The 20,628-nt window shown below is 27.6% G+C and overlaps 1 protein-coding gene across 40 annotated transcripts in view; it reads left to right on the top strand.

The window, feature by feature from the left end:
* LOC107450600 (chromosome bows) overlaps positions 1–20,628 on the top strand; it is a 190,303-nt gene that overhangs the window by 125,236 nt on the left and 44,439 nt on the right. For 12 of the 40 annotated variants that reach the window (XM_071184999.1, XM_071185017.1, XM_071184997.1 and 9 more), the window contains 3 exons: positions 14,450–14,487; positions 15,778–15,804; positions 16,736–16,835. In XM_071184999.1, the coding sequence (XP_071041100.1) occupies positions 14,450–14,487; positions 15,778–15,804; positions 16,736–16,835 (165 nt within the window). Of the gene's footprint in view, positions 1–14,449; positions 14,488–15,777; positions 15,805–16,735; positions 16,836–20,113; positions 20,165–20,628 lie in introns of all 40 variants that reach the window. The other 28 variants (XM_071185016.1, XM_071185008.1, XM_071185015.1 and 25 more) reach the window with 3 other exon arrangements.

Raw genomic sequence — 20,628 nt, 5'->3', positions numbered from 1 at the left:
AGATTACGGAGTTTTTTGCGTGTGTTTATTTTATTAAGTTACTTATAAAAATTCGAATAAAATTGCAATCAAATATCTTATGAATTTAATCTATCATTAATTTTTATTAAGGGGAAAAAAACTGCGTGACTTAAATACAACCTTCAAGTTTTTTTTTTCTTTTCCCCTTGAAATTACTAAGTATATTTCCGTAAACACACAACAGACTTCTTTCTCTCTGGCAACCAATTTCATTTAAAAAGCTGATGTCATCCCATTGTCCAAACTTAACCTCAAACACGCGAATAATGTCGACACAAAATTCCAATAGGTAAAAAATCCGGTGTAGGCGGTGCGATGTCCTTTTCAGCCAAGATTGGCCGTCTGAAGGCCAATGCCAATGTTGGCGATCAATATTCCAGCACGCTTTCTGCTTGGCCCCCTTGGAAAGATTCCAAGTTTTTCCCGCGATCTCTTCATTATTTTGTTTGATTCTTCCCTTTTTTTTTTTTTTCATTTTGTTCGTTTCACCCATACCTACTTTTTTTTCCAGTATTATTGGATATTTTTATCTTTCATGAATGCCCCCCTTTTTTTCTTCTCACCCCTGAGGGATGTTAGGGGAAAGAGAGGACGAGCTGGATGGCTGAGTTGATAAACTCAGTTATGCATAGCTGGGCATGAGCGTGTTCGACTGAAAGCATCGTATATGTTGTGTATAGTGGGGGTTGTCTTGGGAGGGAATTTAATTTTGTAAATTTGATTTGCTTTTTAATATGGCCGCAAATAACGAGACTACTCTAGTGGAAGGTAATCCGAATGTTTAGTAACAGCTGGCAGAGGTTCTCTTTATTCTGCGTTTATTTAGAGTGTTATTAGAATGTAAGAAACGCTACGTGATATGTTATGTGCTGTTGTTGTTTTTTTCGAATATTTTTCTCTTTAAGAAATTTATCCAATTTCTTAAGTGCTGCTCATAGTTTAAAAGAACAAGTTGCTGTTAGAGTAAATATTCATCTTCTAAACGGTTGTACTGATTAAATATGTAACGCTTACCTGCCAAGTCTCCTGTTTTTTTAACGAAGGCTAATTCCTGTATTTTACGACTATCTCCTGTTTACCCGTATATTCGCAAATTTCTCCGTTTTCATTGAAGAAATTAAAAAAAAAATTGATAAAATATCCGCTGATGGCAAAAATACTTCTCTTATTCCTTAACAGATAGCGCTGTTGCCGGTACTCCAGTATATTGAGTGTTAATAGTATAAGTAAATATAAATAATGGTTTAAAAAATCTTCTTTAGGTTAATATTTATTTACATATTACTATTAGGTTTAGTTTTATTACTTCGCTTAATGTAAGTGCTTATATTATTTCCAATTTTGAATTTCTCTTTTTGACTTACATGATTCTGCTTGACGTGTCAAAACTTTACTCGTAGCTTAAAAAATGCCGCTAGTAAAATCGCCGTTATTTTATTTCTCCAATGTTGGCAAGTATGGAACGTAATTTAGTGCCTTTTGTGAAGTGGTTTTTACATGATATTCAACAGGGTAATAAAGTAAGAGAAAAAAATATCTAATAAATGAATTTCGAATTATAAAATTTTGTAAATTTGTAAAATTTCAAGCATCAAAATAATGGCACGTAATTTGGTTTTTAATTTTAATCCCGAATTTTTAGTAGGATAATTATAAGCGATCAAAACCAAAACTACTAATTACGTAAAAATGTAAACATCCAAAATATAAACTGTAGTTTAGTGAATTTTATTCCGTAGCTACCAGCTCTACTGCATTTTGAAAAGATACTTTAAAATTGTGTACTTTCTTAGAATTTTATATATAGGCACACACTTATATATATGCTATATGTGTAAAAATAATCTCTTCTTCCCTGCTCATGTCATCTTGAGTTTTTATTGTGGTTCAGCCTAATTGATGCTGTTGGTCATAAATTAAGACGTTAACCACCTGATGGTACCAACAAAAAAAGGAACCATATTTTTCTTCTCTTTCGAAATCATTTGAACTGATTGTGCTAAAACTTTATATTCAAATTGCGGAATGCTATATTCCAATAACTATATTTTTGGTTAAATAAATAATCCTAAGAAACTGACGCGGTAAGATTTTCTATTAAAAACTTAATTAACTTCAAAAATATACAAACTAGAAATAACAGTAAACATATTTCAAGGTTTCAAAAACAAGCGCTCATTTTCATGACTGCCAGGCTTGAAAGGGAAGAAATGTTAGTTACTTCACTTTGGTTTTTTTCTCAAAGTAATATGTTGTTGATTCTTTGTATAAGGAGTAATAATTGAAATTATGTAAAATCTTCTGCATTTTAAAACCTATTAAATAAAGAAGTAACAAAAAATTATGTGATAAAGTGAATTTCAAAATATAAATTTTACAATGTTTATAACTTACAAAGCAATAACGTTTCTCATGAAGGTCTTTTATAACATGCTTCAGAGTTTTTTGTTTTTATTTCACGAAAAAATATTAGGTATTAATTTCTTCTACAACGGAACAATTCATTTTTTACCCTTCAAAGTTGTATTGTAAAAAATAAATACATAAATAGATAACAATGCTGTTTTAAAAAAAATGAGTTACTAAACAAAATCAAGTAACTATCTATTAATATTTTATGATTGTGTCTAATATTTGTTTTATTTATATTTTCTAAGTATTTAATGATATTTTTTTTCCAGTTTATTTGCGAAGTTGCGGTTAGCTTTGATACCTGTACTTGTTGATACAGTTGTCTAAAAAAACGGCCTATTTTTCCCATTATTATAACTTTACTATTAAAGTAAATTACCGTGGTCACATGCGTCGGTCAGAGTTATCTTAAATTTCTTATAATTTGAAATTTGTCCTAAAATTTTAATTTTTGACCTTAATCTTCCTAAAATGTAGAAACTCCCTTCTCATTTCAATCATACTAAATATTATTTTTAAATTACGATTTGGGCATCAAAGGGTTTATGAAACTAATCATGTAAACAATAATGCATGAATAATGTTCTCCAAACATCCGGATGGGAAATATTTTTCGCTTCTTCCGTAAAATTAAAGTTAACTGAACTTGCTTTGAAACGAAGCGTCTCATTCATAAAAATAAGGCTTTTCAGTTTCTTTTTTTTTTTTCTAACCAAGAAAATAATACAATAAGCCTTATAGTTTTCTTTTTATAATGACATTTGATAACGAGCGAACGTAGATCCTATTTTAAATGTTTTCTTTGTAAATTTCATTTATATTCGCATTTGGTGCAAATTATGTTTATCTGAATATATATATATATTTTTTCTTTTCTTTTTTTTGCTAGTAAATGGCTCTGAAACACAATATTTTGGGTGAAAAATAATGCATTCTCTTTTTATTCGTTTAATAAGCTCTTAGAATTCGAACATTTTTTCTTCTTATTTTGCTTGTGATAGAATAAATTACGAGCAAAATGTTGGAAAAGGTACTGTTGGAAGGATGCTGGAAAAGTTAATTTTCATAATGTTTTCTTTAAAAGCTATTATTAGTTTTTGTTGGACGCCTTTTCATTTACAAATAACAAAACGTTATTTCACCCTGTAATATTTTTTATTATTTCAGTTTTTTAAAAGTACTGTTTACAATGATTTTCTGCATCCCGGATGTGATTTTTGTTGTTGTTGGGAATGAAGAGTAATTATAATTATCTTTACATGGAGTTCAATGGCCATAATTTATTGATCCCGACATTTTTGCTTTGCGCGATTTGATTTCAACTTTTGAAATTTTATATCCCCTATCATTATTTAAGAAAACTTGTGAGAACTAAAAAAAAAGGGGGAAAAAGAGCGGAAATCGCGATTATGAACATCGAATAAAGGAAGATGTCTGCTGTGTTTTGAAATAGTTTTTAAAGGTAATTGTAATAAGAGTTAAGCTTGTGAAACCTCTTCGTAAGTTTTTCTTTTAAGAGATGTTGATTTTAAAATTACAAGAACATGAATGTCTTGCTGTGAGAAAAAAACATGCGGGTCACCCTAAATAACTTTTGATCTAATGATCCTTCATGTTCTAGGACTCAATCTTAATGGTTCTAGAGGATAATCTAAAGTATTCTAATTAGTCAGTGCTTGCGTTATTTTAAATTACGAAATCAGACACAAAAACGTAATTTCTCTGACTAACATACCTTTTTTTCTTCTTCGGATTCGGATTTCTGGGAAATATGGTACTAATAGTTTGGTCAGGAGTGCGGTCGTAAAATTGGCCACCTTAATGTTAATTTTACCTTGAGCATGTTTTGCCGCATGGCGAAAACTTTTTAAACGGATTTAAAAACATTTTGCACACAATTGAAAAATTTATTTTTAATTATAATTCCACATCAAAATATAATATTTAATAAATATTTATTATTTTTCACTCAATTTAATAACAGTCGAAAGAAATTTGAGCTGTAACGTATCAATTTTTTTTATATTAATGCAAAAAAGAAAAAGAAAAAGGCAATTTTAAATGGCAAAATACAAAATTTGAGCGAAATCGGTTAATAAGTTTCTTAGAAATCGAATTTTAATTGGAACAATATCACTCAGATTGCGGTTACCCCTATATTTCGGGGGTCAGAAATTCGAATCCGCCCGTAAATAAGGTATGTTTATTCAGAGAGTAAGTTTTTGTGTCTGATTTCGTTAGTTATAATATCGTCTGCACTAATTAATTAGCATATTTCAGATCATCCCCTTGAACCTTTATGATTGAGTCCTAAACCGCGTAGATCCGATCATTAGATCAAAAGTTATTCAGGGTGGTTCGTTTTCCATTTTGCTCACTGTATATATCGTATTTGGAATAATTCTGTTAAGTTATTGTATTAAGATGAGTAAACAGTATAAAATACAGTAAAGTGTAATTAATTGTATTGGAAAATATCACTTTTAATTAATATTGGAAAACATGCGTGAAACCCCAATTCGTTTTAATCGAAAAATGAATCTGGAGAGATTTATAAATCCTCATCTAGACAAGTGCTTAATTGGTGCAGCATAGTTCTTTATTACGACACGGGATGAGATGTAACAGAGATCTAATGATAAATGAAGAGATTGAGTAAGGTTATAAATTATTTCGCTTGTTCGCGACATGTATACAGCAGTCTGATAGAATCTTCTTCGTTTCCCAAGGGTAAGAACTAAGGAGATAATTTACGGTTTCTGGAAAAATAAAGTCATCAGTTTTAGTCATTTCATGGTTAAGCTGTTTTAAGTATATTGTGAAGGGAAATGAATTTTCTCAGAAAACAGATCCTGAGGAATTGTGTGTTTTTTCGGTAAAATAAATGAAAAAGATGGTTAATTTTACTTTCGTTCTTGAAGGAACGCTACAATAGCAATTTCACTGGATAAAATAAAAAGTTTAAAATGTTAATATACAATTGTATACACAGGGGTCTGTCCAGACATTTTGTGAAAGGTCCGTTTTTGTAAAATTGTGAAAAAATTACTCGTAATTTGTGAATATAAAATAAACGTTTAGTCACATTCTTTCAACCAGGGTCCGCTTTTGTGAATTTGTGCAAATAGGGTCCGTTATTGAAAAAAAACTTTTTCAATGAGTTTTTAAATTGTAAAGACATACAAGATTATGCTCAACACTGTAAAATTATAATTAAAGAAATTAAATTTTCAAAAATAAACAGCAATTGCAGCTACTAAATTAGCGATGCACCATATAAATATTTGGTATTTAGCCTATACTGCTGAACGCAGAATATTCATTTCGGAGGAATAAAGGAAGAAGCGTCTGCCGAAGACAAAATTTAGTTCGTTTACATCTGTCTTTCTTCCCGCCCCTTCCTCGGAAAGGTTTATTCAATTAACAAAAAAATAATGAAGATAAAAAATTTTGTGAAGGGTCCGATTAAAAGATAAATTATTTTGTGGAGGGTCCGTTTTTATAAAAAGATATTTTGTGAAGTGTCCGTTAACGGACCCAAATTTCTTCTAAACAGACCCCTGATACTCAAATATCAAATCATGTTCTGCCATGGGCTTACGAAAAAAAATAAAGCATTTTTCATTTGTAAACGAATGGTTGAAAAAATTCGTATTAATAAATTTAAGTTACATTTTAATAAGGTTTTCGCAAAATTATGAAGCATCATTAAAGCTGCTTAAATTTAAAAGCTAATTTTTGTATTAAAAAAGGCATAAATGTTTCCTTGTGAAGGGCTATGGGGCAAAATAGTGATAGACATTTCTCCCAAAGTTGATATTGTTATTTAAATTGTTCTGTAGTTATGTCTCCGAATAGTAGATATTCAGGAAACTTAACTAGTTTCCAGAATTTCCACTAAAAGTCAAAGCAGTGCTCAGAAACATCGTATTGCCTTTATGGAAAATCGTGATGTTTTTCTCCCAAACGCTTTCTCGAATTCTTTGTAAACGTGCCTCATTGCATCAAACATTCCAGCTCAACATTTTAATTTGCCATCGTGCCATGCAAGCAATTTTCATGCCAATTAGTAATAAAAGTGCATATCTGTCCACTAGTAAAAATTGAGCTTGTTGACAAACGAATATCCAAACAGTGCTTACTGTGAAATAGTGAATCGAATGCAACAACTTGGCATAGTGGCAACATAAGTCCATAACAGGGAAAAGTCACGAAATGTTATTATTCTGGATGAATCAGGGAATTTAAATAAAATGTCAAGGAAAATGAAGTATACCTAGAAGTCCATTATTTTTTCCTATCAACTTAAGTTTGCAATTTTTTTTTAAATGTTTATTTTTAATTTTAATAGCTTTTTTTGGTGTTTTGTTACATATTTTCGGATTAAAAATATAACATCGAAAATAATATCTATACCACTTGTTAAAAAATCAGGGAAATTCAATGAATAATGTTTTTTTTTTTTTTTTTTTTTTTTTTTTTTTTTTTTTTTTTTTTTNTTTTTTTTTTTTTTTTTTAAAGTGTTTGGTGCCACCATAAATAGGGAAAAAAAAGTTAAGAAAGACTACGTGGTTCAATACAGAACTCTTATTAATCTTCCAAAGAATTTTTTTTATCTTTCTTGCAATAAATTGAGCAAATAGTAATCTTACGTTAAAGAGCGCAAACGTGATCTTCTAGTCACAAATAAGAAAAGTGGGCAATAGGGAAAAATCTGAGAACCACGATTGTACCTTTTAACATTTACGCAAGCATTTTGGAGTGTTGTTGACTTAACAATGGTTTTGGATTTATTTTCCTGCTCTTAGTGAATTTCTGAGGATTTGGAAGTGAATGTGGCTTAAGCGTTATGCAAGGCAAATTGATGAAATTCTTCGTTTGATTTTCGAAATGCGTGAAAAGATTTTTAAAAGTATTTAGTCGATTGCGTTGTCGTTGGATTATCTTAAGCAATGTTCAAACCTTATAAAATTAACTTGTGTCGAAACCTCAAAGTTTGTAACAATAGGAACTATATAGAAAGAGTTTTTATATTCAATTAGTATTGGATTTACTTTTAAACAGTTGCTCGCAGCAAGGTTTGGTATCAACTTTTTTAAAAGAAAAGTCGACTTAAATTAATTTTTAAATTGGATATATTTTTATTCTAATGTTTTATGAGTTTTTTTCTTAGATTTTTTTTGCAAGTACTATCATTGGCTTGTTTATTCATTTATAAATGTATGTAATGATGCATTTTCTTTAAATTGCAACTACCATTAACAAATTAAAGTACTCTAGATTTATCAGTCTTGAGCGAGTTGATATTTATGCATTTGACTTCAACCTCATCGCTGCTTTAAAATTTTTTAAAAATAAATAAATAATAATTAAATAATGATTATATCTTATTTCCGTAATTTCAGTTCTGAAACGAAAGGATATTTATTACCTCAGATTTTCCTTAAATATCTGCGGTTTCTTGCTGTCAAAGAGAAATTTTTGCGGTATGGGCTATAATTTTTCAATTTGGGGATGACCCATCGTTTTTATATTCAATTTTTGATTTCAATCTAAATTTTTTCATTTTGGGACGAAGTTGTGTAAGCTGTGATGATATTCCAAATTAATGAATATCATTAAATTGTCGCAAGAAATATAAATTAAATTTTGCATCTTTTTACATTTTAAACTTTGCATTTTAATAACATTACATAAATCTTCGTTGCTACTGCAAAATAACTTCGCATGCAACAAAAATTAATAATTTGTCGATTATTAATTTTTGTCAATCCAACTACAGTTAATAATCGTCGTATGTAGACGAAGTTTTACGCTCTTATGGTGTGTTTATCCTACAAGTTTGATCTCTGATTTGTGTATTGTAACATTTCGTGTGTTTACGAGATCAAAAACAATAAAGAATGCATAATAAATTATCAAAATTAAATTCCTGAACACAGCCTTCTTTTTGAATTCATAATTGAGCATAGAAAATTCACAAATTATAGGCTACAATTTCTTTTCTGCTACGCGCAAAGAAACAATAAAAAATAAGTAATACGTGCTCTGCAAGGACCAGCTGTGGGCTGCTTATATATTCTATAATGCTACAATGATTGCTACCGAACTACGTTTACGCCGGATGAAATTGAGCAGTAGAAACTGTCACCTCACTGACACATCTGCAGCTCTGATCTTTTGAATTGGATGACGTCAAATGCCGTCATTGTGTACGTAGAACTTTACGACAGTTTTTACTCTAAGAAACGTTTGCTGACGAAGCCACCACTCGCCCTTTACGCTCGTATTGTGTGTTTATCCAAATAAGTTGGAAATGTTCTTTTTTGTTTTGAATGGGAACTACATATTTATTAACTGTACACTGATGAAAATTTTGCAACTTGTTGCACCATAATATCTGTCAAATTTTCTTATACCTAAATAAAGTTTTAAGTTAAACCACATTCTTTTAAGCTTTATTACGCAATACTATGATTCAACTTAAATGGCAATATATTTCAGTTAAACACCTAATTAAGGTTGCAGAAAATATGTACCATATTACGGTTCAATTACTAATATACCTTTATTTATCAAATTATTTAAAAAAATTATCAAAAATTTGAGAAACTTTTTTTGTTTTATTAAACAATGGCTATTTTACACTTAAGCAAATATTTTCTTTAATATTCTAAATTATTTTCTGATTTTTCGTAAAATTTTTATTAAATGTTTATCATTTAATACTTTGTCTTATAACTAGTATTTTTTTCTGTTTCAATGATACTTGGAAATAATATTACTGGGACTCCCCGTCGGTGCATTAAGGTTTAAATCATAATACCATACTTATACAACTTTTAAGATTGCCAACGTTAAATTTTTTCTCTTAATCTTTATTTTAACCAAATTGTAAGAATTAAGCTACGCTAATTTGATGTACATAAAAGAATTTTAAAAATTAACCCCTTTTAACTTCTTAGGTTTAAATTTAAAGCTAAATGGTGTTTAATTGAAATAAAAGTTTTAGAAAAGTAATTGGAATTAACAAAGCAGCTATTTCGTTGGCAACAAATCGAAGCTATTCCTGAAAAAATATTTAATCACCTCTAACGATGAAATCGATTTTTAAAAGAACGTTTAGTTCGTAAAGCCATTGCTGCAAGCTAGTCCTGATTTATTTAAGGAATTAGCTGACTAATCCATTTGTGAGACTTTAATCGCTTTTCTTTCCATACTCTGTCATCAGTTCTTAAGATAGGGTGTTTTTTCTTCTCTTCAATTGAAGAATGATTTCTTTGCATATTTCCTGCATATCAGTTACAGCCATATCACAGATCACTTAAATTCGACACGACTGTCTCTTTTTTTCATAAAATTTTTTAAAGTTCTGATTTTATTTTTTATTTTGAAGAAAATAGAAAAAAGAGGGACCTTTTTTTTATTATTTAACCTCCTAATACCCAAAATTTTTAATCGTATTGTGCACCTTTATTATTGTCAGCAAAAAATAAGTAAATTGTATTTAAACGGTTGTTTCGATGAATGCTGTAAATTTTTATTCACTGAAATCGTGTACTCGTAAGTGTATTGTATTAGTTGTAGATTATTTTGTATGGCTAAAATACAAAGCAATTATATTAATAATTAAGAACTCCGGGATTTTGATTCATTTCTGAACTATGCATTTTTATTTAACTTCGTATTCTTACAACATCAGTTATAAAAGAAAATTATATTATCTTGCTTATTATAAGTTGTATTGATTTGTAATTGAGCTTTATCTGCTCAAAAAAAAAAAAAAAAAAATAATAATGAATAAATAAAATATAATCCAATAATTCTTTCTTTTATTATTCCAGAACTAGATCACGTTTAGTATCTAGTTTTTTTGTAATATATAAACCACATTTAACACTAAATTTCATTTATAATATGAATAATAATCCAGTTCTACAAATAAATACATAAATGTTTTTAAAATTTTATTACGTATCAACATTAACTTTTTTCAAAGCTAGAGGGCGCAAGCTATCAGTTATAAACTTATTTTGACAAAATAAATTACAAAGGACACGTTTTTAATTTTTATAGAGCTCACATGATTGCTCACATCGGAAGGAAAAAACATTACCGTTAAACTAAACTTGTGCATTATTTTTTTTTTTTAAAAACAATATGTTAAATATTGATATTAATCAAACATTGTTGATAATAAATCGTTTTATCTCGTTAATCGTTTTAAACGATTAAAATCAATACGAGGATGGATAAAAAAATAATATTTTTTTAAAATTATAATTACTATTTTTATTTTTTACTACTGTAACAGAATCGGAAGTCCTTTGATTTGATTTGATATATTATCACTTTCCCTACCTATCATTTTCGCTATAGCATGGAATGTTCCCATTACTTGAAATTAAATACAAGGTTTCTAAAGGCGTGAATGTAACTTTAGTACGATTCACTTCAACGCACTTCATTAAATAGAGCGTTTCCTGTGACTTTCTCTTATGTCACTTCTAGTTTCCGTTTCGTTTTTTCCAATTCCCATTCACTTACAATTTCTTCGCGTTTCTTTCTCTCTTCTCAAATATTTTTTTTACAGTGAAATATGTTAATGTTATCTCAAGGTGGTATGATAATAAACGGGGTTAATAATGTTCAAAATAATATTACACTTTTAATAGTAATTTTGCAATGCTATTTTAAATCACATATTTAAGAGAGAATTAGTCAAGATTAAAAAATACAAATAAAAAATTTTTTGAACGGGATGTCAAATAAATCAAGCTTCAAACAAAAATAATTCTTTCTGTTCGTTCTGTTCATTCATTAGTTACACAAAAGGTGTTTCTCACACTCCCTCAGGCTTTTTATAAATTCTTTTTGTAATTAAGAGTCTTTTAATCCATTTGTATTGTGCAAAATATAAAAGTACCTTTTTATCAAGTTTTTAGTGTTAACAGTTTGAATGTGTTTGGCTCTATGTTTGCATTAGGTGACAGGATTATGAACAGGGAATTAATATTTTGTATTTTATATTTTTGTTTATTTACGTATTTATTTGTTTGAAATTTCTTAAACTTTGTTTCGTGAGTTAATTTTTATTTTTGCTTATCCTACACACAATTTAAATAAATTAACTACCATTTTACTGTGCGCAATTTCTTCGTAAGGAAGTGCACTCATTGTCAAAATAAATGAGACAAAGCATAAATATCGCTTTCAACTACTGTAACCGAATTGGCGGAAAGATTTAAGCCTTAATTTCCCTAGCTTCGCGCTCAATTAACGCCATATAAATCATATACAAGAGTCTCTAGTGTAAAAAGTAAAAATAATTAATTGTGCTTCCAGATTTTTATGTTTCATAGTTGTCCGATGAATGCAGTTAGGAATGAAAAAGAATCCTTGATTGTATCCGTGTTTTGACTGTGTAATTGTTCTTTCCTTATCAGATAGAATTCATAAGTTTTGTTAATTACTCCCTTCGTGTGTGTTCTTAGCATTTCATCTTGAAAACGATAATTACTCTGTTTAAAACAGAAACTGATTAATTAGAATTTTTATGACTATGACATATTGTTTTTCACCTAGTTTGGCAACACTTTTTACTCAGGTGTTCGTTCATAAAATATGACTTAAGACCACTGTTGGAGGCTGACTCAATATGATGGCAGGGGTTTGTCTAGGTTTTTCTGAAAGGTACCTATTTTGTGAAAATTCAGACATAATTTGTGAAAAATTACAAATTATCTTAAAAAATCAATACAAAAACATGTAAAAATATAGATTTATCGTTTCTTAAGGGATACAAAAATAAAATTTTAAGAAAAAGTATTTTGTGAAACTGCCGTTTTTCCTAAAATTGAATTTGTGAAACTACCGTTTTACCTGAAATTGAATTTGTGAAGGTACCGCTAAACGGTAGTAAATTCTGCCTGGACAGACCCCTGGATGGTGATTTGAAATTCTGTAATCTAAATTTAGATGAACTCTTTGAGTGATTATTGCACATTTCTTATGATAATGCTGCATTTTCCGTTAATATTAATTAAATAATACAAATATATTTTGATACCAACTAACAGCCTAAAAAATTAATAAATTTCGATCTGTAACATAAACATTATATAAAACTTTTAAAGGTTATTCAAGTTTTTACACAAAATAAAGTTTAATAATATTTCCGTTTAAATTCATTTCTAAGAGACATTCCGTTTTAATTATTGTTTTACAGAATCTTTTTGATAATGAAAAAGTTGAATAAAGCTATAAATGTTCTGAGTTTTATTAGTTTTTGCAGATATTTTATGTTATGAACTTTTTTTTTCCTTTTAATTTTGACTTTTATTATTTCAAACGGTTTAATTATCTGTACGCATTAAAAATTTGCTTAATTTTTTTCCATCAAAACATGTTTTATTCTAAATATATCTTTAATTAAAAATTGTCAGGTGCCGACTCTTTATGGGAAAATGCTTCGAAGTAGGCCAATTAAACCTGAATTTACTTAAAATATTCTAGTTTTACTCTCATTANATAGATGTATAGAAGATATATCTTTAATTAAAAATTGTCAGGTGCCGACTCTTTATGGGAAAATGCTTCGAAGTAGGCCAATTAAACCTGAATTTACTTAAAATATTCTAGTTTTACTCTCATTAAAACTTAAATGATAGCGTGATAGATTGGAGGATAATTGTTATTGTTTCAAAATGGGTTGCTTCTTATAATAGCTCCCATTAATGTTTTTCATTCTCTTTCTCAAGCTTTTATTAATTCAGCTAAAGAATTAAAAAGGAAAGTATCTATACATCTGATTGAAACTAGATTCTTTGTACAACTTTTATCTGTAGCCTTGTAATTATTTATATTACTTTTTAAGTTTTTCTCAGATTCATATCTTACTGCGTTTTTCTTCTTCTTTCTATTCCCTTAATGAGGTCGTGAAATACTTGCATTGTAAAATATATCCCGAATTCGTCAAGGTCTTTGAATTTTATTTTAAAAACTGTAATTTGTTAAGGTTTGTGTAAAAACATCGTGTATTACTCTTTCAATACATAAAAATCGTGATTATATCCTTCAAATATCTGATTTTAGTTAAGGTTATTTAAAATTAAAAAAGTTGTGAGAATATTTATTTTTCTTTTTTAACTGTAGAAAATCATCAGTACAAACATGCGTTGTTATTAGACTTAGGACCTGAAAAATAAAAATTTATTGTTTTATTTTTTGAGGTCTTTAAGATAAAATTTGTAATTAAATCGATGAGTGTGAAAATGGACATCTACACTTGATTTCTTAAAAAGATTACCTGATTTGGGATGATGACCTTTATAGAAATTGTGTAAATATATTGTAATTGTGTACATAACTCAATTGAAGTATGTATATAAAAGTTGTGTTAACTATTTAGTGAGCACAACAGCAATTTTGAAAATGTTAATTTTTTCCCCCAAAGTTATCTATTAATTGAAATTGACTTATAAATAAATGTTCGCTCATTAAGAAAACGAACTGTTTGTCCTCTCAAAATGCTTATTAGCTTTAAAATAAGTGACTTTCAAAAATAAATAAATAAAATAAATAACCAAATCTTTAGTATAAGTTAGGGGTGCACAACCTTATTGAGCGAAGGGCCACTTGCACGGCAGGTTGGCTAACAAAGGGCCGCACATGTATTTAGACATGTTAATGACAAATGTAGTAATGTTTATTTAAACATTAGCGTTCTATTTTTTTTATCAATAAACTTAGTAATATATTTGTAAAAAATTAAAGGTGTTCCATTNCTTTAGTATAAGTAATAACAGCACTTTTGCTATAAGTTATGATCATAATTTTTCAAAATCCTCTGTTACTGGGACAATCAGGACAAAAATGTGATAACAACTTAGCAATTTTCTAGGGGGCTATGATTATTGTGAAATTATTTTATAGTTAAGTACACCAATTATATCATTATTGGTTTAAATTCTGTTTTCTTGAATTTAACTAACTTTTTTTTTTTCCTTTTATTTAGGCTCTAGAACTGAAGATGAAACAGATTCTAAATCTCAGGTATGTTATGTTCCATTTTTTTTAAAAATCAGTCAGTACTATTGATAATTTTTTGTTAAAAGAAAAGTTATTAAATAAATTGAAGCAGATGTGTTGCAGTTCAATCTATAAGTTAAAAAAAAAAATAAATAAATAAAAAAAAAACTAATTGAATGTCATGAACCAATAAAAAAAAAAAAAAGTTACTGAATTGAATGCCATGAACAAATACATGGAAAGTAAAATTATTTGTGAGATATGTAAATTTATTGCACATAAATTTTGAGAAATTAAATAAATATTGAAATACAACAATGTTTTTATATTTTTAAAAATCTGTTTGAACTCAGAAATCACTTGGTATACTGTTTGGTATACTTAAATATATATAAAAGTATTATAGTTGAGTCTATATTTAAAAATTTTAAAAATGTAATAACGATTAATTTGCAAAAAAAAANAAAAAAAAAAAAACACTGTTTATCATTTTAAAAAAAATTCTTAGATTTTTGAATAATTTAGACAAATAATTTTAGGAAAATAGCAATTTCTTGTAAACGTTTAAATAGTTATGTAATTAACCAAATTAATATTTAATGTTTTCGAATATTAATTTGAAGTCATCCAGACTTTTCTCAATGCAAATCCTTTTAAAAATTTATCGAAAATTTTAACTTCTTACTTAACTTTTTTTTATCTCACTAAAATCTGAGTTTTAAATTGGTCACAATTTTCTATAAACAAGTGGGTCACTATAGATATTATTTTTTATTTAGTTTATTCATCCATTGTCATTGCTTTCTATATAAAACATTTTAATTATTTAAAATCATGCACTTACTTATCCTTTTAAAGACTTTTACTTCATATTTACTTTTTGTAAGAAAATCGTAAGGAAATAATTTAAAAAAAATAGTTATCAATCAAGTGACACTTTTCATTTCAGTTTTAAAATTGAATTTATTCTTTCAACAAAAACTGCCAATTAATGATACAGGTCTCTAACAGTATCTGTCAGGTTTATTAAAGTTAACTAAATAATCGAACAATCTTTATAATTTGAATAATATTCACTAGAAAGCTTTATTTTACCCCCAACAATTTTTCCCCCAAAAAAACTTAAGAGTGTTTGCTACAAAAATTATTATTTTAATGTAAAATCTTTTATCAAATTTTTTGTTCACCTTAAAAATATTTTAGCGAATGTCTATTCCTTTATTCTTGTTTTCTCTTTTATATTTCTATTATTCTATTTCACCTCTTTCCTAATTTATTTTTTATATCTTTCTGTCTTTCATTTCTGTTGCTAAGCACTCTGATAACAGTGAAAAAGATGGGGTGAGTATGCTCTGCCTTAAAAATTATAAAATCAAAATTTCTTTTTAAAAATTTCTTTTCATTTAGTGCAATCTGGAGGATATTTGTTCCCCAAATAATTATAATTCACTTATATTAAATAGTTTATTAAAATTATCTTTAGCTATCTTTCTTCGTCTAAATTTTTTATTGATTTAAAATTATTTTTCCAGTTTCCATATTCTGATAAAAAAAATACTAATAATCACTTGTGCTGCATAAGCAAGCATTGAGCTCAGAATTTTAACTCAATGCACTAATATTTTATCGATCCAATTAACTGTGATAAATTTATTTGAGTATATTGCTTAATTGATAATGATAGTAAAACAGTAATCCTCAAAACAAAACAAAAAAACTACATGTTTTGATTGTAAACTACAACTACTACTTTATTACAAATGTAGTTCACCTCTAGACTATATCACAATTGATAATAAACTCATTATCTTTATAATTGATAATCTTTAAAAAGGAATTTTTTTTCTTCAGTTCATAAATAAATGAATGTAAATAAATTTTTTTAATAAAATTTAAATGAAAACCTCTAAATGACCATTTGAGTTTTAACAATTGGTCTTAGTTTTATCTAAATGGATTGTTTTAGGTTTTTAAATTTTAAAAAACTATGCATTTTTTTCGAAAATAATTGAAAAGTTATTCATAATTCCTCAAAAGTATTGAAATGGTTTTATTTCTACCGTCATATTTATTACGTAGATATTATCATATCTACCGTTTTATTTATACCTATCATTCATACTCTAGTAATACTATTTTATTCCCAATGACAAACTTTGTTTTATATGAATCTTTATCATATTACATTAACTGTGGTATATCCGGTAAAATTTATGATTTTCATTTATTATTTTTTTAATTGTTTCTCATTATTATTTTTTCTTATCTTTAGTCGTCCACCATAAACAAGAATGCTGTAAAAAGGGCAAGTAGTGCCCCTCCTGTAAGAAGAGGTGTTTTTACTTCAGCTAAATCCTTACCTAATTCAACAAGTAAGATCATTTATACTGCAGTGATATTTAACCTGCATTAAAATAAATATAAATAAGATAATTTTTTTTTACTATGTGTACTTTTTTATTAGAGTTAATGTTACAAATAATCTTTCACGGGTGTCAAAAATTAAAATTGTAAATAAAAACAGCATTTTCAATCCCTTGATAAAAATAAAATGGTTGATTGAATCAGCTTTCAGAACTACAGATAACAGCAAAAACCAGCTTTTGATATCATTTAAAAAAGAGCTAACATACGAAGCTCCTGATCCCCCTCTCCCATGTATTTTAATATTTAGAAGTAAGTAAACCTTATAATATAATTAGAAGAAAGACAATTACTGATATGCATAATAAAATTAAGCATTTTAATTGTAATTAATTTGTCCTAAAAAACTACTTAACATGACACACTCTAACGAATTGCGCTATAGATAGCTGGTTAGTTAGGCAATAGAAAACTATTTAGCATTTCAAAAAATATGGTATTTTGGTATGGTGATATAGTTAGTGAACAAATAAGTTAACATGATTGACAGATAAATAATGAGAATCAGTAATGAGGAACATGACAAAATTTCCCTGCATATTTTTGACTCTGCTGGCTTAAAATCAATCATGAGTCAAGAATTTTTATTTGTTTAAAATATTAGAAGGAATTTTGAGAATTTTAATTATTGAGAAAGACTTGTCAATATCCTTGCGTAAGCAACATCCATCCCCCCCCCAAATAAAGTTTTTGCTGGTTAGGTTCAGGCTTTTGGGATTTAGTGGAAGAGTTATTATGGTCCTTAGGTTAATAAGTCTAAAGACACTAGATTCTAATCATTGAAGTAAAAACCCAAATAATTGGTCATGTCTAAGAGATTTTGAGGACTGTTTAAAGATATAGTTTCTTTCTAAGGTAATGAAATTATTTTAATTTTCTATTCTAGTTTTAAGAAATGTTATAAAAATTTGCATAGAAAAATATATGTCATAAAAAATCTGTATATGGTTCATATTTGGTGCCTTCACTACATTAGAAATTTATATTTGTAAACAGTATTTTTTACTCTGCAACTTATTGGAAATTATTATTAAGAACTTTAAAAAAAAGTTTTAGTGCTATAAATAAAGTTAAGAAATTAATTTCATGATAGTATCTTATAATTCTCCTTGGGCAATTTATTTAACTTTTAACTGATTTGATACCAGAGGAACATATAAACGGTTTAGTTTTATTCTTTCTACTACAAGTGCATCTATTGTTTACCTAATTACTACATAAACTTCTTAATTGTGCATAAACTTAGTTTTCTAATATTTGTACATATGATTTAGTCTAATAATAATTTGATAACTTTAAATTTTGAGATGCGCAACCTGTGGCCTGAGCCTAAGGCTATTCTGAATGGTCAACCCGTGCTCCCAAAATTACTTTTAAAAGTATATGCAACTTGCTATTTTTGAAATAACTTCAGTATACAGTGCAAAAGTTTTAAATCTTTTGACAATTAACATTTTTTTAAAGAAAATTTTCTTTAATTGAAACTTATTGAAAGCAAAGGTATTTTAAAGATTGAGTTTACAAGTTAAAGATGTAAGCATTTATTTATAGTAACAAAAAAAATTTTCCTCATAGAAAGTTGAAATCTTGTAGTTTATTTTTATTAAAGAAAACAAAAGAGTACTAGTTTTAAAATGTTTTTTTTTTTAATTCAAAATTTTATGTTGTTGTTATTGTTGTTGTTAATTTACGTCGCACTAGAGCTGCACAATGGGCTATTGGCGANTAACAAAAAAAATTTTCCTCATAGAAAGTTGAAATCTTGTAGTTTATTTTTATTAAAGAAAACTAAAGAGTACTAGTTTTAAAATGTTTTTTTAATTCAAAATTTTATGCAAATTGTCTTTTATTTTGAAGACAAATTAATGTCTTACTTCTAGCAAAAAGGAATAATTAAGTAATTATTGGGAGAGGAATATTAAGTGACATATGGAGACTAAATTCCTTGCGGTCCTCAAAAGCAAATTAAATTTTTTCTATGGTACTTTCAAAAGAGATAGTGCAACCTATCTAAAATATTCAGTACTTATCCAAATTACTCAGCTTAATTGATTTGACTTGATTTAGCTTCAGGAGAAGGTGAACATTATCGAGAACTTATTTTAAAATTACTATTGGTTTTAAACTCTGAAACTTTTAAGTGTGGATCTTTGAAATAATCTGCTATAAGAAGATAAATTATTCTATTTGAGTTTAGGATGCATAGCTGTATATTTGTTATCTAGATCTTCCAATGCAATTTGAATTTTTTTTCTTCATATTTCTGAATCATTTCTGCTTTTTGTTAATTATAGAAGCTTATTTTCTCGCATTGCATATTAATATGACTTATTGCAATTTATTTCTTGCTGAATAATGAATAACACTCAATGATGCTAAATGTTAAAAACTAAGTGGAAAAACATGTTAAATTGCATTTTGCAAATACTCGAACTTCTAAGTTTAAGTCTTTTTAAGTTTTAGCTTTTAATTCATAAGAGGTTTTATTATGATGGGCTTTTATATAAAAGAAAGCTAATTATCTCAAATATGTTAACATGTTTTTCCATTAAGCCTTTCAATTGTTTTGCTTTATGAAAGAATTAATTATTGTTCATTTTATGATGCATTTAACTGGAAACATTCTTTCTTAGCTTTATGTGTATTAATGCTTTTACACTAAAATTGCCAGAAAAAATGGTACACCAAATAGTCATGCAGACACATGATAGATTTAAACTTGTGCTATTGGCATAGATTTTCGTCTGAATCAGATATTGTTGAAAAATACCAAGATCTTTAACTCATTTTAAGAATTCTGGAATATTATGATTCCTTGTTTTAAAACACCTTTCAAATGATCTCATTGAGATATTCAAACGGTAATGATTATAATGGTAATGTGCCAAAATTAACATTTGGTATTAAACTTTCAACAATTTCCCTTCAAATTAAATTTTTATAATGAAATCTAATACTAAATCCTACTGCATTAAATATGAACAAAAAATTAAAAGTCTAATGCATAAGAATGTCTTGATCTTATTTCTTGAACATCTTCTAAACCATTAAATTGTGATAATATGCTTATTTCTCTTTGAGAACAGCAAGCACATAAGCTCGTTGTTCATTATACTTATCAGTATAATATCCAATATATTAAGCCATTACTTTGTACCATTTTTTCTGGTACTCAATTACAATGTTGCTTTTTGTGATGTGAAAAATATCTTTTGCTTTTCTCAAGCCCCCAAAAGGAAGCCAAGTATGAAGAGTACATCAAAACCTATGTCTTCAGGTAGCTTACCCATAGCTTAAATCATTTCTCTTGCTTGTGCGCCTTTTTCTGTGCATCATTATTGTTTGTGTGTCTTTATTTTATGCTTGCACTATCTGCTTTTATTAGTTCTTGAGCATGCTTCAGTTTCTTTAAGCCCTAGTATAATATTTTTTTGCACTATATTTTTCATTGTCCTTTCCTTGCATAATCTCTTAAATGAAAAAAATTAACTTTAGACAATTCGACAAACCTATTAAATAAATAAATCAGACTCTAAATATAGTTGCCTACTACTACTAATATACTAATCATAACATGATTAGCCAAACCGGATATTCTAACAAAAGGATAAAAAATTTATAATCCTTTGAAATAAAATAGTTTTTTATTCAACAGGGAAATGAATGAATAATATAATATAATAAAATAAGCGTTATGAACAATCATAAATTAAATAGATTGCTATTACGCCTGGAATGGCA

This window comes from Parasteatoda tepidariorum, chromosome 9 (assembly GCF_043381705.1).
Source record: "Parasteatoda tepidariorum isolate YZ-2023 chromosome 9, CAS_Ptep_4.0, whole genome shotgun sequence".
Classification (NCBI taxonomy): domain Eukaryota; kingdom Metazoa; phylum Arthropoda; class Arachnida; order Araneae; family Theridiidae; genus Parasteatoda; species Parasteatoda tepidariorum.
Note: the sequence above shows the minus strand (reverse complement) of the source record. Positions and strands in the feature narration are given on the sequence as shown.